The sequence below is a fragment of the Musca domestica genome, unplaced genomic scaffold, assembly GCF_030504385.1.
Source record: "Musca domestica strain aabys unplaced genomic scaffold, Musca_domestica.polishedcontigs.V.1.1 2, whole genome shotgun sequence".
Taxonomy (NCBI): Eukaryota; Metazoa; Arthropoda; class Insecta; order Diptera; family Muscidae; genus Musca; species Musca domestica.
In genome coordinates this window covers 41942471-41969350 of record NW_026712249.1, presented here as the reverse complement: position 1 = coordinate 41969350, position 26880 = coordinate 41942471, and the positions used below count along the sequence as shown (strand labels likewise).

Genomic DNA, 26880 nt, shown 5'->3' with positions numbered 1-26880 from the left:
GCTCCCATATATATTGTTCATCCGATTTGTTATATTTGTTACCCACAGCCGTAATATGCACTCCGTAACATCGATATTTAGGGAAATATATGAAATACAGCTCAGAAATATCTTTGCCAAATTTTATCAAGATCGGTTCAGATTTGGATATAGCTGCCATATATATCAAATGGGCAAGACAAGTCCGAATTTAAAAGATACAAATGCTTCGACATATTTAGTCTTTTGAACTTTAAATTGTAATTATAATCATAGCGTGCATTATTGAATTCTCCCATGAAAACTTTTAATTGTTATGTGGAGCTCTACTAAATTAGCAAAGTGGTGTTGGGTATCATAAAGTCGGCCCCGCCCGACTTTAAGACATTCTTTACTGGTTAAAACTAGAGCCAGGTTTCTGCACAATGTTTGGCCGGAAAACCGATATTGAAAAAATGTCGTAGCTTCCATTTTGATTGGAAGAGATCCACATCCACATCTGTTGGAAATTAAACTGAAATGTACGAATTTTTGGAAATTCTGAATATCAGGCGGTAAGGCTAAATTGGGGCCCATAACAACGCAAACGAAATGACTTAAATTAATCAAACCACACCACTGTTCGTCAGCATGATAAGCGTGCCTTTTGTGAGCGATCGGCTCTCGATTTTTTTCTGACTGTTTGTTAGCTTCAATGTATGGCGATTCGTCGTATTTTTATTCGAATGTTTGTTTTGCTTTTCGGGGGGGGCTCTCGCGATTGTCATTATTGTTTTGTTGTGCTGTGTTTTTGTTTTGTTTGGTTTTGGTGTTTCGGCTCGTCCGTATTTTTCTATTTCAATATAAAATTGACAACATTTCATTTCCGACGCTTAGTCTTGTAACTGAAGTGCCCGTCGCGATATCAGCGCGCGGCATTGTCTGGTCTGTGGTTTGTGTTTGTGAAGTGGGGAGAGCTCAAAAGCGTTATTTAATAATATTCACGTTAAAGGAGAAAGAAAGTGGTCGTCGCAGTTCGTGGTTAGTAGACGGATCGTGATCGTGATAATCAACTATTTAAGCGGACGAAAGAGTGTGATTGCATGTGCGCGCATGTGTTTTATGTGGAGTGTGGTTACAACGTGAGACGACAACAATGTGCTCGTTGCATAGACTGGCTTAACAATTTTTTTTTCAAATATAAAATTTTTCAACAAAAATTTAAATTCTAAATTTCAACTCAACAAAATTTCGTCCTGTTAACGAAAATGTAAGCAAATTAAAAAAAAAATAAATTATTAATTTAAAAAGATATTTTTCCTCAAAATCTGTAAATGTGAGAAGTGTGTGAATTAATAACATGACAACAATTGACAAAGAAAAACTCGTTTTAATTTCGGGGAAAAAAGTCTACACGAAACCCCACGAAAAAATACACATAAAAAATAAAACAAAAAATGTTTCTAGTGAAAGATTAACACGAAATGACACAAAAGGCCTAAGAAAAAATGTAATAAGAAGCTGAAATGGAAATCCCACTAAAAAAAAAAACAAGAAAAAAACAAAACTCGTTTCGGCATTATTATTAGCTTTCTTTACATAGAGCAAAATTTCCCAGCTGTAAGTCATTTGTTGTAGGCCAACACACGCAGGCATCTACGCCTCCATAGCCAGGGTTAACTGCAAGTCACCGGTTCCAGTATTGGATTTTTTTCGGTTGTTGTTTTTTTTTTTCGTTTATATACTGTAATTAATGTAAGATAAATTATGCCCCAATGACCCCTTGAGCCACTTCAACCAAAAATGCATCAAAATCTCGACAAAGGAATGATGAATGAATTATTTCAGCAGTTTCATGAAAAATGAATGTGTTTTTGATTAAAATTATTGTAAACTTTTCGTAGAAAGATATGAATAATATTAGTGGTAGGACAGTTGCTGACCGTACCTATTTTAATTATGGTGAATCATAAAAATATTAAGTTCAGGGTTTGAATTGGAGTTTGAGTTTGAGTCAACAGGGCAGAACAGCACAGGAAAATGCGAAAAAGATCGAATTTAATTAAAACAAGTAAAAAGGTGTCAGTCGGTTTTGCCGACAGATGTATACCCTTAGCCAATGTTCGAAAATTTAAATATATTTTGACTTCTGTTAAAATTATTCAAATTGTTGACCCTATATGGGGTAGGCTCCGAAGAAATGGACCAATATTGTCCATTTCGTATCGGTCCTATCTAAATATGATATAAATATTAAGACTTACTTCCTTAAAAGATATGTGATAATTTTTAAAAAATGTTAAAATGTGCGTGAGGTACCAGATATAGTCGACCGAAGTATTATATGTTCATACTTCATATAATACGGATAACAACTTAAAAAGTATCAGTCGGTTCTGCCAACGGATGTATACCCTCAGCTACTTAAATATATATTTGCACTTCTGTTATGATTATTTGAATTGTTGGCCCTCTATGGAATGATTTAAATATTGAGACGTGCCAGGTTTGGAGATATGTGATATTTTTTAGAAAATGTTAAAATGAGCGTCAGTTAACAGATATAAACAACCGAGGTATTCAATTTTCATACTTCATCTAATACAGATAAAAATTGTGGTTTGGGCAAAATTACAAGGAAATCGAACATTCAGATTCAATTTTATGCGAAATCATAAATTCCATATTCATCTCAGGTTTCTGGTTGAGCGGAATATTTAGATATAGTAAGTTGTAAAGAATAGGCGACTTGTTTCTCAAGTTATAAAATATAAAAGTATTGAAAATTGTGACCCTTTGTGGGTAAGGTACCGGAGCGGGTTGGCAGATATATATCATCTTGTGTTAGCAATAATGTTTGTATGTGTGAAACTTGAAGAGAGTTGGATGCTTATTTCGCTTTCTTTGAGCGTTTTATTTTTCAAAATCTTGAACCCTATGTGGGGAGCTACCAGAAGAAACGGTCCGATCTCTAGCATCTCTATTACAGATCTTGTGTTGATGGAAATATTGAGATGCAGCAATTTTGAATGGAATCGGATGTTAATTTATTATGAGCTTTACGTATATTCAAAATTTTGAACCCTTGTGGAGGTGGTATCAGAAGGAGGGGACCGATATATACCATCTTCGCAGCAAATCTTGTGTTAGTAGAAATAATAGGATATGTGAAGTATGAAATGAACCGGATACTTGTTTCGAATTTAATAATCGCTTTGGTTATTCGAAATTTTGACCCTTTGTGGGGGAGGTACCAGAAGGAGTGGACCGATATATTTCATCTTCACAGAATATATTTTGTTGGTGGAAATAATGGGATATGTGAAATACGAAGAAAACCAGATGCTTATTTCGGGTTTTATGATAGTTTTGGTTATTTAAAACTTCAACCCTTTATGGGGGAGGTACCAGAAGAAATGGTCCGATCTTTACCATCTTTTAAACAGACCTTGTGTTTATGGAAATATTGAGATGTGTGAAATTTGAAGACAATCGGACTCTTATATCACATTTTATAAGATATATAATTATTAAAAATTGTGACCCCTTGTGGGGAAGGTACTTGATGGAGTGAACCGATATTGTCCATTTTGGCACCTGATCTAGCACTGGTACGATTTGCAAAGTTGGAGCAAAATCAGAATATCCTTCCTCTTTCTGTGTAGTAAAATATTTTTTGATATTTTCGACCTTTGTTGGGGAAGTTCCAGAAAGAAGGAGTTTTCGTGCGCACCAGTCAACCAGACAGACAGACGGACGGACGGACATCGCTAGATCGACTCCAAATGTCCTGAAACGGATTTGGTCCAAAGAGATATAGGGTTTACAACTGTTAACTCGATGAGGCACGTTTTGACGGTATTAAATGATATATTCCTAAATACTTTAACTTTGTTAGAAGGAACTATACCAGATCAGCAGAATTCTACATCCAACAGTGAAATTTCTATACCATCTACTTTGGAATGGAGGGTATATTAAGTTTGTCATGCATAGGTCCACGTTTTTGGTATAGGCCCCATATAACGGTACCTGCCGATATTCCATATTTTGATGATTTTTGCCACATTTTCCTACGGATTTGTCTAAAGATTGGTATTTGTAGGTCATTATGGTTTCTAGCTTGTGTGGCGAAACATTGTATGTATAGATCCACGTTTAGACATAGTTCCCATATAACAGTACCTCCCGAAATGACGAATTTTGTTGATTTTTTGCCACATTTTTCACGGATTTGCCTAAAAATTAGTCTTTGTAGGTCATAATGGTTTCTAGCTCGTATGGCGAAACATTGTATGCATTGGTCCAAGTTTTTGGTATAGCCCCATTTAGCGGTACCTCGCGGAATTCGGGGTTTTGACCATTTTTGCCACATTTTTTCACGGATTTGTCCAGAAATCGGTATTTGTAGCTCGTAATGGGTTAAACATTGTATGTATAGGTCCACGGTTTGGTATAGCCCCTATATAACGCTACCTGCCGATATTCGATATGTTGATGATTTCTGCCATTTTTTTTCACTGGTTTGTGTAAAAATTGGTATTTGCAGTTCATAACGGGTTCTAGCCCGGTGGCAGAACATTGAATATTAAGTTCCACGTTTTCCTATAGCGCACTTATAACAATACCCACCGATATTCGGTTGTTTAAAATTTATTTTTTTAGAAGATTTGATAGGTGACAATCCTTGAAGTATAAAAATGTCCATAGAGGTTCACCTTTTGGTATGGCCCCATATAACGGCCTCACTCAGTTTGTTTTTTTTTTTTTTTTTTTGATAAGCTTAACTGCATTATCCAAACGGTCTTACTGATATATGAAGTTTAACAAGCGTGAATTCAGATACTTTTTATAAAAAATTTTCTTTTACAGTAAGGTTGAGGGTATTAAAAGTTCGGTTTTTTTTATATATATAAAAAAAAAACCTGATTTTACATTAAACATTTGTTTTCGCGATGCAAATATCAAACAAATTAGAAAAAAATATCAAACTTCCAACTTGTTTGAAGTATGTACAAACGTCCAATTATGCCTGTTCAAACATAAAACGTTAGAGGTAAAGATCAAAGTGTTAATGAATTTGTAACACGTCTCAACACAATTTCATTTTTATTTGAAAACTTTTGGTTTTTGTTTTTGTCCGCTTTGCACTAGTTTGCCGTTGTCTGCTTTTCAATAGAAAAGAAGTCATGCGTTTAACAGCCATGTGGATACAAAAAAATTACAAAATTATAAATATACATTTGAAATTGTCGTTAAATGTTTAAAGTGTACAAACTATTTATGAGTTTCTTAACCCATCATTTTGGGATGAATAGATTCAGTGGGATGTGCCTCAATAAAAAAGTCAGAGATTTCAACTTGTTATCCAGCCTTAAAGCTTGAAATACTGAGAATTTATTTTCTTGATTATGGTAAGGATTCATTGAAATAGTTTTTAGGGGTATACATTGTAATCTTGACCATATAAATTCTCTTTGATTTTAATAAAAATAGTTAGGCAGCGTTAAACACATGTCCACTGAAGCATTTGAATTCGGTATTTTTTTTTTTTAATTCCATTGAGTCTGCAATTATACAATACAACATGATTTCAAAAACACATGTAGATACATTGCTTTAAGACGTGACACTGCCCCGCCTGCTGATAATGATGCACAAAATTACTATAATCTGGGTATTTTCTTTTTGTTTTCATAACGAAATTAACCACAGCTTTTAAGGAATTATCTGTGAGTCATATTTTATTTGTTCATCAATTTTTAAGTTATTTGTTGTTTTGTGTTCGGTAAACAAGCGTAAAATGGATGCGAATGGAGCAAACTGTTCCCAGAATTCCGTAATGAGTTTTATAAGTGGGAATTTATTTTTCATTGCAAAATTTTAAAATAATTTGCTTGCTTGTATTAATCAATAAATTTGTTTGTTTTCAATTTTAATTAAAAAAATCGTTCTTACCCATAAAAGAAACATTTTATATAATACAATTAGCACAAGAAACATTAAGAAAGAAAACATTAATGAATTAGCAACAATTAATTACAGACATATTATTTCCATGTTCCCAAAATGACAGTATTTCTAACTGACATCTACTTGTCAGACTATTAACTACAAAATCTATAAGAGAGGAAAATGTTTGTAATTTATGGACTCTAAAACTGCTGAACAGATTTTCCTGAAAATGTCCATATATACGACAACATTGCCTGAAAGTAATATAGGCTATATTAATTTTTGAAATTCCACTTGGAACAGGAGATATAGCATCAAAATCGGAGATACCTCAAAAAAATATTTTTTTAAGCACATATCTATTGATCAATTACAGATACAGTGTAACGGAATTTAGAAGAAAAATCAATTTGCCAAATTATATTGAAATAGCTCTCATATATATATATATATTTTCGTCCGATTTCATATTTTTGATGCATCAAACACGCTGTGTACGTCAAATTTCAATGAAATTAGGAATGTGTGATAGAATTTGTCTGAAAAATTTATTTTCCAAATTACAGGGTGAGATAAAAAAAATTTCAACAAAATCAAACACCATGATTTTTACATTTTTTTTAATTTATTAAATGAAAGCAAAAATTGTCGGAAGTAGCATCAAATTTTAGAGTATTTTTAGATTTCTTCGAATTGGTCACCTTTGTCACGAATTATGGTCTGAAAATGAAACCGTTACACGCTGACCGAATGTTGCTCTGCGGTATTTTGGCCCATTCCCGGCGAAGCGCTTGTTTGAGGTGATCGACACTTTGGCGTTTATTAGTGCCAACCTTGCTTTCCAAAATACTCCAGACAAAATAGTCCATCGGATTGGTGTACGGAGATTTTGGTGGCCATTGTGCGTTGGAAATAAAGCGCGGAACCTCATTTTGTAACCAATGAGTGCGATGATGCTGCTATTCGGCAGTTATTCTGATGCCACCGTCCATTAATACGAGCGGAGAGCGACCATCGGCTATTATGACGGCCTACACCATCACCATGGCCGGCGCTTGAGTTCTGGTGGCCAAGCGAAGGTGTGCATTTTCAGCTGACCTCTTTGGCAAGTAAACACTATCATTTTGTTTGTTTACAAAATGCTGGACAACGAATGTTTTCTCATCAGAGAAAACCAAATTCTTTAGCTCTTTTGAGTCTATTTTCTTTCTGTTGCGGTGTAAGTTCTTGCACATTTTGGAATTTAAATGGTTTTACCCCGAGCTCATCATAACGAATAACTTTTTTTCTGGAAAATTCTCACCAAAATGCTTTTATAGGCTTGTAAACAATATAATGAGCTGTCACTGGAATAATTTTAATAGCTGTCCGACGAGTGACAGAAGTCTGAAGTTGGTTGCAGTTTTTACATATCACTCTGTATTCATGAAGCTCATAAAACACGAAATTATTTTCCGATTCCATTCAGATTTGGTACATCTTAATATTTTTTCCATCTGTTATAAAGATGCTACAGATCGGACCATTCCTTCTGGTACCTCCCCCACAAAGTGTCAAAGTTTTGAATAACCAAAACGATCATAAAATCTGAAATAAGCATCCGGTTCTCTTCAAATTACACACATCACAAAATTGTTATTAACCCAAGGTCTGGTGTGTAGATGGGACATATCGATTAACTTCTTCTGGTACCTCCCCCACATAGGGTCAACATTTTGAGTATCCATGGAGCTCATAAAACGCGATATTAACAGCCGATTCCTCAAAATCAATTTATAACAGATTTTGTGGAATCGGCTGTTAATATGGTAGGGATCGGTGGTAGGGATCGGACCATTTCTTCTGGTACCTCCTCCACATATTGTTTAAGGTTTTTGAAAAACAAAACACTAAAAGAAAGCGAGATAAGCATAAAACTCTCTCAATTTCCACACATCCAATTTTTTTTCTAACGAAAGATCTGCTGTGAATATGATATGATGATGATATATGAATGATATTTCTTCCAACCCCTTCTGGAACCTCACCCACAAAGGTTCACAATTTCCAATACTTATATCTGTCATTCTTTACAACTTGCTATATCTAATTTTTTTTCTTAACCAGAAATCTGATATGAATATGTGTTTTATCGAAATTTTTGATTTCGCATAAAATTGGATATAAATGCTCGATTTCCTTTAAATTTTGCAGATACCAATATTTTAATCTGTATTAGATCACGTATGTTTCCACATTTTCCAAAAAGTTGGACATATTTCATATAAAGTATAGCAAGTAGTCGATATGGTCCAAATCTGGCACGTTGTAATATTTACAGCAGTCTTAGGTCAACTGCTTCGGAACCTCCCCCATAAAGGATCAACAAATTGAATAATCATTACTCAAGGCTGGAGGCATAAATCTGTCGGCAAAATCAACTGATACTATTTTTCTTATTTTTTTTTTTTTTATTTTTAAACAATAATTGCTCCCGAATAACTTCACCTAAGTCGCCTACATCGTCTTTACAAACACATACTGCGTTTCAATTAGTTTCACACGTTAGCTGTGGTGTGACAGGCATTGTGAACAGCGTACAAAATATATGGCTAAAATTTATAATTAGATTACCACCAATGCCTGCTCGCACTCAGGCATTATTCAGCAGAGCACACAGGATCCATAAATAAAAGTGATTTACATTTTATGCCGATAAATATTGTCGAAAAAAACGTTACATATTTAGCACAAAGGGATGCGATATTGTGAAGGTTGATGTGTTAAACACATCATTTAGGTGGAAAGCTAAATGAAAACACACATCCTTGGCAAGATATAATTTTTTCCAAGAAATATTTTTTTAGTAAAAATACCAAATGCCACAAAATTTCCTAATCTTCCAATCTTTACTTTTCTTGCAATTTATTACAGCTTACCACCATCCCGAGCAAACATAATTTTCCTTTGGCATATTTTTTCATATTTGGCGTGTCTCCTTTCCTTGCACTCTCACTCTCTCTCTCATTCCCACAAAAAGCCCAAAGTAAACTCAATTTAGGCACACCACAAAAATGATTAAAGACACACGATGGAATTCCCGGCTGATATTGCTGTTCGCTGCAACGGCATTGCTCGTAATTTCAACACCTCCATCCGATGCATCAACTTTCGATGTGAGAGGCATGGTACCGGTTGCCGATAGAAATATACGAACCGGAAATAAAATGCTCATTGAAAGGGAAATAACTGCAAAGGATAAACATGAGGAGAACATGCGAGAACAGGGACGACAGGGCGACGATACTACAGCGACCGAAGATGATGGTGTTCTGGATGTGAACGAGTTACCGGTCCGCTATGATGAGGCCCAGTTATGGCGTATCTATAATATATCCGAATCGATGAGTCGTCGTCGCAATATGATGCCATTGGCAGATATTCTGGAGAGCAAATATGGTAGGTTGATGGGAAAAAGGTGTTGGGCTGCATTTTTTTCCTTTAAGAATTGTAATGAAATGGAAATTGATTTTATTTCGTATTTTTTTTTCCGTCTTTTTTCTGCTGATTTTAGGTGGCACCGTATGGAAGGAAAACTCAAAATTCTTAGATGTCTCCATAGAGAAGAATCACATTAAGGCAGCTCGTGCATTTTTGGAAAATCAAAATCTTATGTCAGAAGTATTGAATAGTAATATCCAGGAGTTGATTGACCAAGAATCTGCCATTGGTGTTAATATGACACAGAGTGAAATGGGCCAACGGACAAGTGAGTGAAAATATTACTTTTGTCATTTTTACCGATTTTTTTACTTTTTATTTTTTTTTTTTTTAATTGCAAAAAGTAACAAAAAGAAAAGTAATGATATTGGAAAAATCGTAAATTAGGTATATTTAAGAAGGCATTAAGAAGCATACCTTTATTTCAAACATACCTTAAGAGATCAAATACTTTTTTATAATTTACTAACCAATATCAGGGTTATTAAAACACTAAGTAATGGCCAACGTATTGTCGACGTTTTACTGTATTGTGGAAAACGCATTTGAAAGTTTCTAGCTCATTTAGAACTGGAAATTATGTTAAAATTGTTTGGTACTCTTAAGCATGAACTCTTGGAGTAAAGAAGTTACAGACTGATTTTTAGACCCTAATTTATTCTAATTATTTTATGTTCACACTTCAAACAAAATTTAAAAACATTGTGATCTTTGACCTTGACATCTCAAAAATTATGACAAATATTAGAAAACAGACCCACAATTTAGAAAGAGCATACCGAAGAGTCGTAAAATTCACATCCATAGGGCGAGATAAAAAAACTGCACCAAAGTCAAACACCATAATTTTTAATTATTTTTTTTTTTATTTTATTGAATGAAAGCATAAATGCCGGAAATAGCATCAAATTTTAGAATAAGTTTAGATTTGTTTGAATTGGTCATCTTTGGCACGAATTATGGCCTTCAAACGACCAATGAAACCGTCACACGCTGCCCGAATATTGCTCTGAGGTATATTGGCCCATTCCCGGTGAAGCGCTTGCTTGAGGTTATCGAAACTTTGGTATTTTTTAGTGCCAACCTTGCTTTCCAAAACACTCCAGACACAATAGTCCAACGGATTGGTATCTGGAGATTTTGGTGGCCATTGTGCGCTGATAATGAAGCGAGGAACCTTATTTTGTAACCATTCTTGGGTGGCGCGTGCTGAGTGCGATGGCGCTGAGTCCTGTTGGAATGTCCGAGGTCTGCGACCAAAATGTTTTGCGTGCCCACGGCTTTATACACCCTCCAGAATATTTTCGCGATAATATTCGCTAGTCTTTTATATATAGAATTATAATACCAAATAGAGTACACTTGGTACATTTCGTTCATGTAATTATTTATTTCCAAAACCACTTCATATCTTAACCCTACACACCTTTATTATATCAACGGTACGTATTTTCAAAACCCCCTCCACATCTCAACACTACACCCCAATTCTGACCCCAACATCAAAATTCAGGAGTCAAGCTCCATCCCTAGAATCAATACTAAATTGTGTACCATTTGTACTCTTATATCTGAAAAATAAATCCAATATCTGGACTCTAGCTCTTTTGGTTCAACCAAATCGAAAATTGAACTTGTACCGTACTACATAACCCAATTATATACTCCAAGAGTAATCTTTATTTCAAATTTTAGGATTACAACCCCATCATCCTTATCCAAATTATACCAAATTTACAACCATTTGATTCACACAAATCCAAATTGTATCAATCTTAGTACACATAAGTACGACTTTCCCAAATTTCTTACATACTCCGATTCTACACTCCAAATTGCCTAAACTACCTCTATACCACAATCATACAATCCTATAGAATTCTTATTTCCAAATTTCACAATTCCAGCTCTATTGGTTCACCACAATTCAAATTTGTACCAAATTTAGTGTCATTTAGTACACATTTCAATACAATTCAATAGAAATCGTATTCCCCAATTTCAAGATTCAATGCAATCGGTTAACCCAAATCCAAATTTAGTACAATTAGTACACATATGTACCAATATTCAAAACTTCCTATACTGCAACAGTAATCTTAATTTCATATTTCAGGATTCCGTCCCTATCGGTTCCCCAAATACAAATTGTACCATATTTAGTACTATTTCGTACACATGAATACGAATTTCCAAAACCTGCCACATACTCCAATCCTACACTCCAACAGCAATCTTAAATCCGAATTTCAGACTTCCACCCCTATCGGTCCCCCAAAATGCAAATTGTACCAAATTTAGTACCATTTAGCACACATAAGTATGAATTTCCAAAACTACACATCCTACACTCCAACAATAATCCCAATTCCAAATTTCAAGATTCCACCCATATCTCAACAATCCCCCCCAATATAAAAATTGTACCAAATTCAGTACTATTTCGTACACATAAATACGAATTTCTTAAACCTGCTACATACCCCAACCCCACACTCCAACAGTAATCTTAATATCAAATTTGAGGATTCCAACTCTATCGGTTCCTCAAATGCAAATTGTACGAGATTTAGTACAATTTAGCACACATAATTGCGAATTTCCAGAACCTGCTACATACCCCAACCCTACACTCCAACAGTAATCTTAATTCCATATTTCAGGATTCCGCCCCTATCGGTTCCCCAAATACAAATTGTACCAAATTCAGTACTATTTCATACACATGAATACGAATTTCCAAAACCTGCCACATACTCCAATCCTACACTCCAACAGCAATCTTAAATCCGAATTTCAGACTTCCACCCCTATCGGTCCCCCAAAATGCAAATTGTACCAAATTTAGTACCATTTAGCACACAAAAGTATGAATTTCCAAAACTTGCTACATACCCCTATCCTACACTCCAACAATAATCCCAATTCCAAATTTCAAGATTCCACCCATATCGCAACAATCCCCCCCAATATAAAAATTGTAACAAATTCAGTACTACTTCGTACACATGAATAAGAATTTCTAAAACCTGCTACATACCCAAACCCCACACTCCAACAGTAATCTTAATACCAAATTTGAGGGTTCCAACTCTATCGGTTCCTCAAATGCAAATTGTACGAGATTTATTACAATTTAGCACACATAATTGCGAATTTCCAGAACCTGCTACATACCCCAACCCTACACTCCAACAGTAATCTTAATTCCAAATTTCGGGATTCCAACTCTATCGGTTCTCCCAAAATTTTAATTGTGCCAAATTTAGTACCATTTAGTACATAACTCAGTCCCACGATGTTATAGTCGGTTCACCCAAATCGAAATTGTTCCCAATTTAGTGCTTTCGGTGCACATAAGAACAGATTTCGAAAACAACCTTCATATCCAAATCCTACACCCAGCCATTAATGCTATTTTTAAATTTAAGCATTCCAGCTCCATCCATTAGTCCAAATTCAAATTGTACCAAATTTAGTACATTTAGTAATTTTCGTATACATGAGTACACACTGATACGAAATGAAGTATCAAATTTAGTACATTTTAGTATTATCGTACACTGATAGTGCGAATTTCCAAAAACCCTTAAGTACATCCATCATATACTCCATCAGTGATCTGGTTGTACTGGTTCGTGAAATACAAAGGGTACCATATTTAGTTTTATTATTACCTTTTAATACCATCCTAGTACGAATATCCAAATAAAACTAGCCTTACCACTCGCCTACGCACCAAGACTGACCATTACTTCTCTTTTATATATAGATTTCAAAGAAGACATAAGTTAAGTCTGGAGGCAGGATATTATATATAAACCATTATTTACTTGTCTTAAAGTCAACACACTAAAACCTTTGTTGGAAATAGTTTGAGTTATTAATGCCTTCTAAAATATCTCAACTTGCGTTGTCCACGAAAAAATGGCAGTATGTTGTTTGCCTTCCTGGAAATTCATGCGACCTAATTTAATGAAACATTTATTTTAACTCTAACATTTTGTAGTCCAAATTTCGTTTAGCAAAGTTTAACAAATCAATATTCTATTTCAATTTGTTTTCAGAAAAATCCGCTCGCAGTGGCATTCACTGGAAGGACTATCATGATTTGGATACCATTTATGCATTCATGCGTGAAATACGTGGAAAGTTTCCCAATATTTGTCGTCTCTATACAATTGGCAAGACAGCCGAAGGCAGAGATTTGAAGGTTTTGAGGTGAGTCAGTCGAAAAAAAAGAAAGAAACAACTTCATTCAATTCACTTAAAAAGCATGTTCATTTCACATACCTACATTCATTCATTCGTCCAACCGTACATATATATATGTGTAACACATTATTGGCACTTTAAATGAAATGCACCGAAATTTGAGATAACAAAACATTCTGGCCACCCACCATTTCCCTCACCCCCAAAATATAAAAACCTAAGGAGCAAGCGGAAAAAACAACAAAACATCTAACATTATCATCTAATTGAGATATTAATTAATTGTCATTTTAACATTGAATGTGTGTTTTAATATTAAAAAAAAACATGAACTGTTTGTCTATGAGCGGAGGCAGTAGATTGAAAATGTCAGCCTCAAACTTAAAAGCATGAGAAGAATTCATTGAAAAGCGCATGCAAAATATGCCTTGGGTTGTGATATCGACGTCAGGTGGGTGTATCCTTATTATTGTTATGGAAATATACTTCCCTACTCCCATAGCCCTGAAAGTTGTCATTTTAATTTGAGATGTTTTGAACCATAGAAAACACCTCTTGACATTGTCAACCCACAACTTGCGCAACTACGCCACTGTTCCAGACACCACTTATGGCGTGTTGATATTCCACTCATGACGATGACGGCGTTGATGATGATAAAACACACACTCGTCAGTCTTTACAGGGAAAACAAAAAAAAATACTGTTTGCATTTTGGTTACAACCACATTCTGTTCCATCAGCCCGGCTTAACAGCGTGCCTGGGCGGTGGGTGGTGCCTGGAGAGTGCCGGCAGTCAAACGACGGCTATCGTCAAATATCATAGTTTGGAAAAATTACAATAAACATTCGTACAATGTTTTTTTTTGTTTTTTTTGCTGTACACTTTCGTGTAAGTTATCATCAAAACATTTCCTAGTTAAAACCAAAAACAAAAACAGAAAACTTGCGGATATAACAGGAAAATATTATTTTAGTTTTCAATTGCATTCCAGATGGATTATATGGATAATGGTTTTAGTTTCACTTTAATCAGGAAAATGTGCAAACAATTATTGTTGAACACAAATGCCATCTACTAGTAGATGTGATAATGATGATGGTTTCTGTGAAATATGGCGGCATAAAAGGCTTAAGTTTCATAAGCTATTTAAATGCAACAATCGTGAACTGTTATCTATGAATATGTGAGAGAGTATTTAACAGCCTGTTTGAGCATTTATGCCCAAGATAAACAACCAAAGTTAAAACGTTGATATATTGCATGAGAGGGACATAGTTGTGACTTTCGGAACAGTGGTCTTAAATTTAGCCCAAATTAATATAAGATTAAGAAAACAGCCTTTGATATTGTACTATGTCTTATAAAGAACGCCATCTATACATCAAAGTAGATATATTTTCTAGGTGACGTTTTGGTGCATACTTTTGAGCGCTATACATAATACAACCAAGTGGAACTAAAATATGAAACCAATAATTTTCGTGCAAGCTAATTTTTAAAACCAACTTGCGGAATTCAATCTGTAATTAAATTTCAAATGGATTATATGAATAATGGTTTTAGTTTCACTTTAATCAGGAAAATGTGCAAACAATTATTGTTGAAAACAAATGCCATCTAGATGTGATAATTAATGATGATGGTTTCTGTGAACTATGGCGGCATTAAAGGCTTAAATTTGCTAAGCTTTTCAGATGCAATGAACGTGAACTGTTATCTATATATGAGAGAGTTTGTGAAAAGCTGTTTGAGCTTTTATGGTCGAGATAAACAACCCATTTGATATATTGTATTAGAAGGAATTTCGATATATTGTATGAAGGGGACACAGTTGCGACATATATAACAGAGGTCTTAAATGTATGCCATAATAATACAATATTGGAAAAATAGTCTTCGATATTGTACTATGTCTTATAAAGAACGCCATCTATACATCAAAGTAGATATATTTTCTAGGTGATGTTTTGGTGCATACTTTTGAGCGCTTAAATAATTAACACGTTGTAGTAGGTTGGAACTAAAACATCGAACCAATAATTTTCGTGTTAGATAATTTAAAAAAACAACTTGCGGACATGATAGGAAAATATTATTTTAGTTTATATGATGGTTTATGTGAATAATGGTATTAGTTTCACTTTAATCAGGAAAATGTGCAAACAATTATTGTTGAACACAAATGCCATCTAGATGTGATAATGATGATGGTTTCTGCGAAATATAGCGGCATAAAAGGCTTAAGTTTCATAAGCTATTTAAATGCAACCATCGTGAACTGTTATCTATATGATAAAGTATTTGACAGCCTGCTTGAGCTTTTATGGTCGAGATAATTAACTGGACTTAAAATATTGGCATTTTACATAAGGGATACATAATTGCGACATTCGGAACAGCAGTCTCAAATTTAGCCCAATGTAAAAAACGGTCGTTGATATTGTACTATGTCATATAAAGAACGCCATCTACACATGAAAGTAGATATAGGGGTGAGATAAAAAAACTGCAACAAAGTCAAACGCCATCATTTTTACATTTTTTTTAAATAAAAGCAAAAAACGTCGGAAATAGCATTAAATTTTTGAATAAGTTTAGATTTGTTCCAATTGGTCACCTTTGGCACGAATTATGGCCTTCAAACGGCCAATGAAACCGTCACACGGTGCCCGAATGTTGTTCTGCGATATTTTGGCCCAATCCCGGCGAAACGCTTGTTTAAGGTGATCGACACTTTGGCATTTTTTAGTGCCAACCTTGCTTTCCAAAATATTCCAGACACAATAGTCCAACGAAGTATCCGGTATTCGGAGATTTTGGTGGCCATTGTGCGCTGGAAATGAAGCGAGGGCCCTCATTTTGTAACTATTCCTGGGTGGCGCGTGCTGAATCCTGTTGGAGTGTCCAAGGTCTGCGGCCAAAATGTTTGCGCCCCAAGGCTTTAATACGACCTCCAGAGGTACCGTTATATAGACAACATTCGTTGTCCAGCAGTTTGTAAAAAAAAATGATCGTGTTTACTTGCCAAACAGGTCAGCTGTAAATGTGCACCTTCGGTTGACCACCAGAACTCAAGCGCCGGCCGTGGTGATGGTGTGAGCCACGACAACAGCCGATGGACGCTCTCCGCTCGTATTTATCGACCGTAGCATTAGAATAAATGACGAATACTATCGCGAAACAAATTCTGGAAGGTGTTTTAAAGCTTTGGGCACGCACACATTTTGGCCGCAGACCTTGGACATTCCAACTGGATTCAGCATCATCGCACTCAGCACGCACCACCCAAGAATTATAAAATGAGGTTCCTCGCTTCATTTCCAGCGCACAATGGCCACCGAAATCTCCGGATACTAATCCGTTGGACTATTGTGTCTGGAGTATTTTCCCAAGCAAGGTTGGCACTAAAAAATACCAAAGTGTCGATCACCTCAAGCAAGTGCTTCGCCAGGAATGGATCAAAATACCGCAAAGCAACATTTGGGCAGCGTGTTTCATTGGCCAATTGAAGGCCATAATTCGTGCCAAAGGTGACCAATTCCAACGAATCTAAATTTATTCTAAAATTGGATGCTATTTCCGATATTTTTTTTTTTGCTTTCATTCAATAAAATTTAAAAAAAAAATGTAAAAATTATGGAATTAAACTTTGTTGCAGTTTTTTTATCTCACACTGTATATGCTTTGTAGAGTCTATCATGAATATTTCGAGGAATGACAAAGCTAATATACCCTCCATTGAATGTTGGAGGGTATAAAAAGGTCTTACACGAACTGTTGAAACAAATCTTAAATTTTGAGGTGGAATCTTCGCTGACGAAGTAGCGGGTACTTGCTAGTATTCAATAAAATAGTATTTGGAAATGTTAACAATTCTAAATACATTTCTTTTCTTCTCGGAAAGTTGCAAGAATTATTATTTCCCTCGGTACTTTTTTTCATTTATTATTATTTAAATTTGATTTAACAAAGTTCGTTCATCTCTTATCAAAATTTGTTTAGTTTTCGAATTTTGTTTTTGCAAACGAGTATGTACATGAATCCACTATCACTCATTGATATTTCAGTATTATCAATTTCTTTGCTAAAAGTTTCAATTGTTGTCTGCTACACGTTTTCTGTACAATGACGATGATGATGTTCGTGTTGCTATTTTTTTGTTTTTTTTTTTGCAAAAACTAAAAAAAAAATAATTATGAATTCTATTTCAGTTCATCGGGCTCAAACCTTGATTTTAATTTTTTTTTTTCTGTATTTCGCAAAGCTTCACGGGTTCTATGTTTTTGTAGAAATTGAAATTCGATGAGGAGATTTCAATTGAAACGTAATGCAAAGAGACGAGATAGATAAAGCAATGTAGCACAAGTAACGAAATACATTTAAATCAAAATAATTTTTAAACGGACAAAGAGCTGCAGCAAATATTCAATTTCTTAATGAAATAAAATAATTTTCTAAAAAGTTTAATGTTAGTTAACCCCTATTGCCTTATCTTTCATTCCACGGAAAATAAATGTGGCTTTTATCTCTTCAATTTGTTATTGCAAAATTTCGCTCAGAATATTTTCCATTGAATTGTAAATTAATCGAAGCAACAACTGTAAGAGTCTCTTTGTCTGGCTGTTTGTTGTTCATTTTGTAATTACATATTTCAATTTGCCGATTGCAGGTTCGTTCGTTCGCTCGTTCATTCGTTCGTTCGTCTGTATAACTGACCTTTCTCAATGCCATCATTGTTTTGTATTCCCCGCAATGAGTTCAAGATCAAATTCAAAGAACAAATATTGAATAATAGTTTGGTTTTATCGATCTTCAAATGCTGGTGTTTGTTTCAGAAAATTGTTCATTTAAAGTTAAGCCCGTATTTATGTGCTTGCCTTTGTTGTTATTATTTCCAGTGGCTTATTATTTATTTTGTAATCGTCTTTTGCTGTTGACATTTGTCACATACCAAAATGGGTATTGGCAAAGTCAGTGTTAAGATATGTTAATTAATAAACAAATAGAATTTTGTCATATTATTATGAAAAATTGCAATGCCATTCAATTTGCAAGTATTTAGTGGGCAAAGCAAATAGTTTGAAATGATCTATTTTAGTCTAAAAAAATTTTTTTTGGGGCAGTTGTGCCCACATGTGCCATTTGTAAACAAAGTACCTTTTGAGTTTGGGAAATAACACAAAAGACATAATTTGCCTCACTACCAAGTAATGAGTAACTATGGCACATATTGTTCCTTTGAGTTCGATACTCTGCGATGGCAACATCGAGTTATTACCCCATATTTTGGCAAAGGCATATCGATCGAATGTTACGGTTACGAAAAGTTCTGAAATGGTGTCATTTGGTATTATGTGATCGGATAAAGCTAAAATTTGGTACGAGAATCAAGGTTGGAAAGTAAATTTGATATATGAAGGGGATTTTGGGAATGTGTACTAAGTGTGAGAAATGTACTAAATGATATTAATTTTGGAACAGTTTGATTTATGGTGAACGAATGAGGTCCCTGATTGTGGTAGATTTGTGATAAAGAGGTGGTTTTGGAAATGTGTACTACAAGGGATAGAGCTAGAATCCTAAAATTTGCTATTGATGTCTCTGTTGGTATCTGTTATTGAGGTATGGAGGTGGTTTTGGAAATGAGTACTATAATTGCACGAAACATATTAAATAGTACTAAATTTGGTACTAGATGAAGCGGCAGGGCTGAAGTTTTGAATTGTGATATTCAGGTGACTGTTAGTTTGTAACTCATCGAAATAATAATTTTAGACATAACAAAGTAAGAGGATTTAGTCCTGTCCTGTCTATTGCAAAAGAGTCAAAACGAATAAAGATAGAAAGCTAAAATTTTGCAGCGATCCTGCAGACAGATCAAGTTCGAAGATGGGCTATATCGGTCCACGTCGTATCGTATATCCCCCATATAACGGTACCTCCTTATATTCGGTATTTTGATGATTGCAGGCAAAACTTGTTAATGAAATTGTCTGAGAATCCACAAAAAGAGTTCCTTCTGAGTGCTTTACCCCCTGATCAGTCTTTTCCTGCAGACAGGTCAAGTTCGAAGATGAGCTATATCGGTCCACGTCGTATCGTATATCCCCCGGTATTTCGATGATTGCAGGCAAAATTTGTCAATGAAATTGTCTGAGAATCCACAAAAGGACTTGCTTCTGAGTGCTTTACCCCCTGGAAGAGTATTGTCTATATAGGTCCACGATATCGTATATAACGGTACCTTCTTATATTTGGTATTTTGATGATTTTGCCTATATTTTCAATTAAATTGTCTAAAAATCCACTAGAACTTCTTTCTAAGCACTCTACCACACCTGAAAGAGACACACAACGGTACATCCCGATATTCGATATTTTGACTATTTTTGACCAGATTTGTTTCAAATTTCGTATTTAGAATTCGTAATGGGTATAACGTTACCTCCCACATTATTCACCTTAGTTGTTTCAATTTTCATATTTAGAAGTTGTAATGAGATCTACAATCCATGCCAGAAAATTATCTATGTATGTCCAGGTTTTGGTAAAGGTCCCATATATCAGTACCTCCCAATATTCGGTATTTTGACGATTTTCTGTACAATATTCGACGAAATTGTTTGAAATTTCGTATTTGAAGTTCCTAATAGCTACTACAGCCTGTGACAGAAAATAGTCTATACAGGTCCAGGTCCTCGTATAGCCGCGATATAACGGTACCTACTTACAGGGTTGCCCATATTCGACGGAGCTTTGGGCCCATTCCAATCGATGAGGCTTGTCCGCAGGCAACATTCTTTGCGTCAATTGAATTTTGTACGGGAACAAATGCAAATCAATGCGAATAATCCGTTGTAAAGTGGACCGAGCCTTGCCCAACTGCTGAGAACGGCGTTTTTGGGATGTTCTTGGGAACCTCTCAACACTGGCTCGTACGGCAGCGATATTCTCCGCCGATCGCCTTGGTCGACTTTTATATGGCCTCTTCGTATTAGAAAGAGCCTTACCAGTCGAAAATGATGGCCTTCTAAGAAGGCGCACTTCTCACATTTTTTAATGTTTTAAAAGCACGTTGAGTTTTCACAATTGACTTCTTCTGTTGAATGTAAATTTCAACTATTTGAGAGCGCTCGCGTGGCGTGTATTGGTTCATGGTAAAAATCTGCTTGGACTGACGCTTCAAACGCGGTATGTCATTAAGCGATGTGACATCTCTGTCAAAAGTTATGGCATTGCCAGATGGGTCCGTCGAATATGGGCAACCCTGTATATTCGGTATTTTGATGATTTAAGCTACAATATTCACGACTATATTCGGTTTTTTAAGATTTAACCAGAATTTTTAATAATTTTTTTTTTTCAAATTTTTTTCTAAATGGATAAGGATATTTAAAGTTCGGCCCGTGCTACCTACAAAAAATCGTGCAATTTGATATTGAAGTCATTGCTATTTTTTTATAAATAAAGAAGGTTTTTTTTGGTACATATTAAGTACACAAATTTATTTTGTTCAGAGATCCGCAATTTATTTTGTTATAGAATAATTCTTACTTAGATACTCTTCCAAAAAAAAAAAAAAAAATAAGTATGTATAAGGGAAGATTTTGACAAGGATATAATTTTTTACTTTTATTATATAAATTTTGAATGTAATTTTCATAAAAACTATTGTGTCGAGATACATGGTGTATTCTGATATTTATGGTGGAATTTTGTGTAGAATATTTATTCTTTTGACATCTTTCGCTCAAAATTGTGTTTTAATTTTTATATGGAAACAGAGGTCAAAAAGCTAAAACACTCAAACTCAAAATTTTATGTTATCTTCAGTCATCAATTTGAAAAAAGTCAGACAAATATTTATCAAAAATATTTAGGACTAAAAGTATTTTCGTTTTTTTTTTTTTTTTGCATAAATACTTATTCCTGGCGTTTAGGTAAGATTTAGACTCTTGATGTCTTCTAGGGCAAATAGTAGAATTTTATGACAAATAATTTTGTTAAACATTTTGACTTACTACGATCATGTTTATAGCGATTTTTTAATCATATTTAAAAAAAATGGACCAAAATGACCTCTTTGCTGACTCGCTTGATACCCAATGTGAACGTACATTTTTAAACGGAAGCTATGCTAAATATGCAAAGTGGTGTTAGATATCTTGAAGTCAGTCCTGATCGAAATCTTAGCTTCCTATCTCAATTCATTTGGATTTCAACGCTTTAACAATAGATGTACGGACATGTCTAAATTGACTTAGAAGTTTTCACAGAATATTTCGCTGAGCTACAAACGGAATGACAAATTTAATATACCCCCCAGTTTGAGTTGAAAATATATAACAAAATATATCATCCATTTTATGGTGGAGTAATAAAACTTGTTTGCAATCAAAATAGAATTTCCCTACCTCTATACTAAAAATTAAATTAAATTTAATCTTAATTACATCTGTATCATGTCTGTGTGTTTGTGTTTGTCTGTTATTAAAAATATTCTAAATGTTAACAAAATACTAAAAGTGTCAAAAAAAGTAACAAACATTGTAATTAACATTTAGACTAATTAATTTTTGGCAAAAAAAAACAGAAAAAACTAGCACTAACAATTCTGGTTTTAACAAATGTGTTGTCCGTCCACCCATCAAATAGTAACAAATCAAAATGTGTGTTGGTATGTGTGAACAATAATCATTGTAGTGTGTTGTTGTCTACTAAAAACAAAAATTAAAAAAATGAAGTAATTAGTTTTTGCATCTTAACACAAAGCCCCCAGAAAAAAAATAACGAAATAATATTCAAACTAAAATGTCATAACCCCCCATTAAATATATGTCCACTTCGTCTCCCGTCACATGATATCAACTTTTTTGCCTTTGTTTTTACAGAATATCTGAAAATCCCAAAGAATACAAGAAAATATGGATTGATGGTGGCATTCATGCCCGCGAATGGATTAGCCCGGCCACTGTGACATTTATTCTCTATCAGCTGATGTCCAAATGGCAGGATCATCCAGAATATATACGCCAAAAGACTTGGTATGTCATGCCCGTTATGAATCCCGATGGTTATGTCTATAGCCGTAAAGTGAATCGGTTGTGGCGTAAAAATCGTGCCCCCGCAAAACGTTCCCAATGTTTGGGTGTGGATTTGAATCGTAACTTTGATATTGGCTGGAGTGGTTATGGCTCGTCGACAAATCCCTGCAGTGACACGTATCGCGGTGAATCTCCCAATTCTGAGTTGGAAACCGATGCTGTTGTCAAATTTTTGAGTAAACGAAAATATAATTTGGAATCATATCTGACATTCCATAGCTATGGTCAAATGGTTGTCTATCCATGGGCCTATAAAGCGGTAAAGGTGAAAGATGCAGGCGTCTTGCAGCGTGTTGCCAATACGGCGGTGCAAAGGATTGAAAAGAAAACTGGACAAATTTATCGTGCCTCGGTGACACATGAGGTGTTGGGTATTGCCGGTGGTGGTTCGGATGATTGGAGTCGTGCTGCGCTGGGTACCAAATATGTTTACACCATTGAATTGAGAGATCGCGGACAATTTGGTTTTGTGTTACCACCTTCACAGATTTTGGAGACGGCCATTGAAGGTTACACCGTTGTGGACACTGTGGCCCAGGCTATTCAATAATGATTTATGTTCTAACTATAACTATAGAATAAATATATTTATATAAAACATTACATTTAATTAAATGCCAGTGTACTTTTAAAAACCACCTCCCCATCGTTTAGCTCCTGTCCTGCAGGGCGATAAATACAATTTTGCGTTTCAGCAAAAGAAAAGGAAATAAAAACCGAGAAAAGAAGGTTTCTTTTATTAAATCATAAGTTATTTTATGTATACAAACTATTAAATATATATTTAAATTAAAAACAATCTTTAATAAACTAAATTTTAATTTATTATAACAAAAAAATAAAATTGAGTATTTCTTGGTAATGATTGAGGGTGTTTGAAGCCTCCTAGATCAATCTCTTTGCATTGAAATGTGGGAGAGTTAAATTGTAGTTTTTTAGGGAGAGTTAAATCGTAATGTTATTAACAGAGCTATGTTAATAAGAAACAATTTTCCTTATCGAAAATTGATTTTGAATGCGGACATTTTATTTTTGAAAGCCCCTAGGGAATGGGGGTATTAGCTTATCCCCAGTTGTCGTATTTTCCCCGCAAATATTCGAAAATTTTTCGTTATCGCAAATTGATTTTGAATATGGATTTTTTATATTTTGGAGCCCCCAGGGGACCTTTCATTGGGGTGTATTAACTTATCCCCAAATATCGTAGTTTCGCACTGTTAAAATTTAAATTTTTTGTAACTCATCAAAATAATAATTTTAGACATAACAAAGTACAGGGTGAGATAAAAAAAACTGCAACAAAGTCAAACGTTATAATTTTTCCTTTTTTTTAATAAAAGCAAAAAATTCGGAAAATTGTATCAAATTTTAGAATATGTTTAGATTTATTCGAATTTGTCACCTTTGGCACAAATTATGGCCTTCAAACGGCCAATGAAACCGTCACACGCTGCCCGAATGTTGCTCTGTGGTATTTTGACCCATTCCCGGCGAAGCGCTTGCTTGAGGTGATCGACACTTTGGTATTTTTTAGTTCCAACCTTGCTTTCCAAAATACTCCAGACACAATATTCCAACGGATTGGTATGCGGAGATTTTAATGGCCATTGTGTCCCGTAAATAAAGCGGCGAACCTCATTTTGTAACCATTCTTGGGTGGCGCGTGCTGAGTGCGATGGTGCTGAGTCCTGTTGGAATGTCAAAGGTTTGCGGCCAAAATGTTTGCGTGTCCAAGGCTTTCATACACCCTCGGCATTTATTCTGATGTCACCGTCCATTAATATGAGGAGAGCGACCATCGGCTGTTATGGTGGCCCACACCATCACCATGGCCGGCACTTGAGTTCTGGTGGCCAACCGAAGTTGCACAACTCTTTAGCTCTTTTGAGTCTATTTTCTTTCTCTCGCGATGTAAGTTCTTGCACTCTTTGGAATTTCAATGGCTCATTTTTCAATATTTGCCGAATGGAATATTGCGATATGTTCAGCTCAAGAGCCATTATTCGGGCACTGCGACGCGGGTTTCGATCAAGTTGCTTCTTTACTTTTTGAACCATTTCTGCTGATGTTGCTTTTTTCTTCCGTCCAATTCCTTGACGTTGGGCTACGGTAGCTAGCGATGGTACGACATACAAATAATTTATTCACATTTAAATGCTGGAGTGCTCTAACGATAGCCACTTGTGGTTTTCCAGCAAAATATAAAGAAATCACACTATCACGCTTGAATTCCATAACGAATAACTGTTTTTCTGGAAAATTCCAAAATGCTTTTGTACGCTTGTAAACAATATAATAAGCTATCACTGGAATAATTTTAATAGCTGTCGAACGAGTGGCTTAGAAATGACAGCAGTCTGAAGTTGGTTGCAGTTTTTTCATCTCACCCTGTATATATATTCTTGATTAGCGTAAGACTAAGACGATTTAGCCCTGTCCTCCCGTCTGTTGCAATCACGCTAGAGTCAAAACGAATAAATATAGGAAGCTAAAATTCTGCCCAGATCACAGATCTTTTGTCTGCAGGCAGTTCAAGCGCGATGACGGGCTATAACGGTATCCCCGATATTCGGTATTTTATTTATCTGAGTACTTTACCCCCTGAAAGAGTATTGTCTATATAGGTCATATATCCCTCATATAACGATACCTCCCTATATTCGATATTTTGACGAATTCAGCAACATTGTTCACAAGAGTTATTTGTCCATTTTCGCACAAATTTGGAGCTAAATCGGATTATTATTTCTCTTTCTGTGCAGTACAATATTTCCTTTGAAAATGACGACCTTTTGTGAGGGAGGTGCCAGAAGAAGGAGCGGGCCGATATTAAATTCCGATGTACCAAGTTTGGATCAAATCGGATACTCCCTTCGAGATTTATTGAGCGCACCAGATAGACGGACGGACATCGCTAGATGGACTCCAAATGTCCTGAAATGGGTTTGGTCCAAAGATAACTAGGGTCTAAAACCTTTATTTCGACGAGGCACCTTTTGGCCGTATCAATAGATATACACTCCGATATATACACCTCTAGACATATGACTAGGGTATATTTCCATTTCATTTTCCCAATACTGTTAACTTATTAACAGAGCTCTGTTAATAGCATTAAAGTTTAACTCTCCCAAAAATATTACCATTTATCTTAACCCACATTGTATTGAACGCAACTCTGACACACAACTCTGACGCCGCCACATATCACAAAGCACGGTAGGTCCGGTCCTGCATCACTCCCAAGCAACCCAACACAAGGAACCTTACACTGCAACAACCCAACAATCCGGATGCACATGGACGAACAACTAAATATAATATATTCAATGAATACATTAAATTCATCCGATTTTTAAACCATTTTACAGAATAACAGAAAACCCCGAAGAGTATACTAAAATCTGGATAGATAGTGGTACCCATGCTCGTGAATGGATAACAACGTCAACGGTTACATTCATATTGAATCGTTTCATGGATGCATGGCAGGATCAGCCAAATTACATACGCAACAAAACCTGGTATTTTATGCCCATCGTTAATCCCGATGGCTATGAGCATAGCCGCAAAAAAGATCGCCTTTGGCGTAAAAATCGCACACCAAATCAGCATACCCGTTGCAAGGGTGTGGACTTGAATCGCAATTTTAATATCGGCTGGAATACCCAGGGATCATCGGCAAATCCGTGTCGCGACACCTACCATGGCCGTCAACCATTTTCCGAAATGGAAACTCAAGCAATTGGAAAATTTCTTCACGAAAGAAAACACAATTTGTTGGCATTTTTGACATTTCATAGTTACGGGCAAATGCTGCTGTATCCATATGGTCATACGGCGGCGAAATATAAAGATGCATCGATGTTACAGAGAGTCGGTGATGAGGTGGCCCGTTATATTAGAAAGACGATGGGAAAGAAATATCAAGTTGGTTCAAGGCATAAACTATTGTATCCTGCTGGCGGCGGTGCCGATGATTGGGCTTGTTCAACGTTGGGCGCCAGATATGTCTATACCATTGAGTTGAGAGATCGTGGAAGGTATGGATTTGTACTGCCATCGGCGCAAATTATACCAACAGCTTTGGAGGGTTATGCAGTGGTGGATGCGGTGGCGAGGGATATATAAAAGTTTTTTAAAATTTTAGGGTTATTATTTAAA

The 26880-nt window shown here is 35.3% G+C and overlaps 2 protein-coding genes across 3 annotated transcripts; both read left to right on the top strand.

The window, feature by feature from the left end:
• Positions 1–839: 839 nt before the first annotated feature.
• Positions 840–23434, top strand: LOC101898153 (carboxypeptidase B). 2 transcript variants are annotated; one of them, XM_059122177.1, is made up of 5 exons: positions 840–1228; positions 8827–9351; positions 9467–9661; positions 13461–13614; positions 22504–23434. In XM_059122177.1, exons 2-5 carry the CDS (start codon positions 8967–8969, stop codon positions 23264–23266), a joined length of 1497 nt encoding a protein of 498 aa, XP_058978160.1. In that variant the 5' UTR covers positions 840–1228; positions 8827–8966; the 3' UTR covers positions 23267–23434. The 2 variants fall into 2 exon arrangements, with proteins under 2 accessions (XP_058978160.1, XP_058978161.1); XM_059122178.1 differs by having other exon boundaries at positions 845–999.
• Positions 23435–23765: 331 nt separating this feature from the next.
• LOC101900742 (zinc carboxypeptidase-like) lies at positions 23766–26859 on the top strand. Its single transcript, XM_059121970.1, has 2 exons — positions 23766–23794; positions 26088–26859. The coding sequence occupies exons 1-2, from the start codon at positions 23766–23768 to the stop codon at positions 26845–26847; spliced, it is 789 nt and encodes a 262-aa protein (XP_058977953.1). The 3' UTR covers positions 26848–26859.
• The last annotated feature ends 21 nt before the right edge of the window (positions 26860–26880 follow it).

Coding starts and splice junctions, on each gene's coding strand:
- LOC101898153 (XM_059122177.1), top strand. CDS start 8,967: ATGATTAAAGACACACGATGGAATTCCCGGCTGATATTGCTGTTCGCT. Junction 9,352..9,466: donor TATTCTGGAGAGCAAATATG/GTAGGTTGATGG, acceptor TGCTGATTTTAG/GTGGCACCGTATGGAAGGAA. Junction 13,615..22,503: donor AGAGATTTGAAGGTTTTGAG/GTGAGTCAGTCG, acceptor TTGTTTTTACAG/AATATCTGAAAATCCCAAAG.
- LOC101900742 (XM_059121970.1), top strand. CDS start 23,766: ATGGGGGTATTAGCTTATCCCCAGTTGTC. Junction 23,795..26,087: donor TTAGCTTATCCCCAGTTGTC/GTATTTTCCCCG, acceptor ACCATTTTACAG/AATAACAGAAAACCCCGAAG.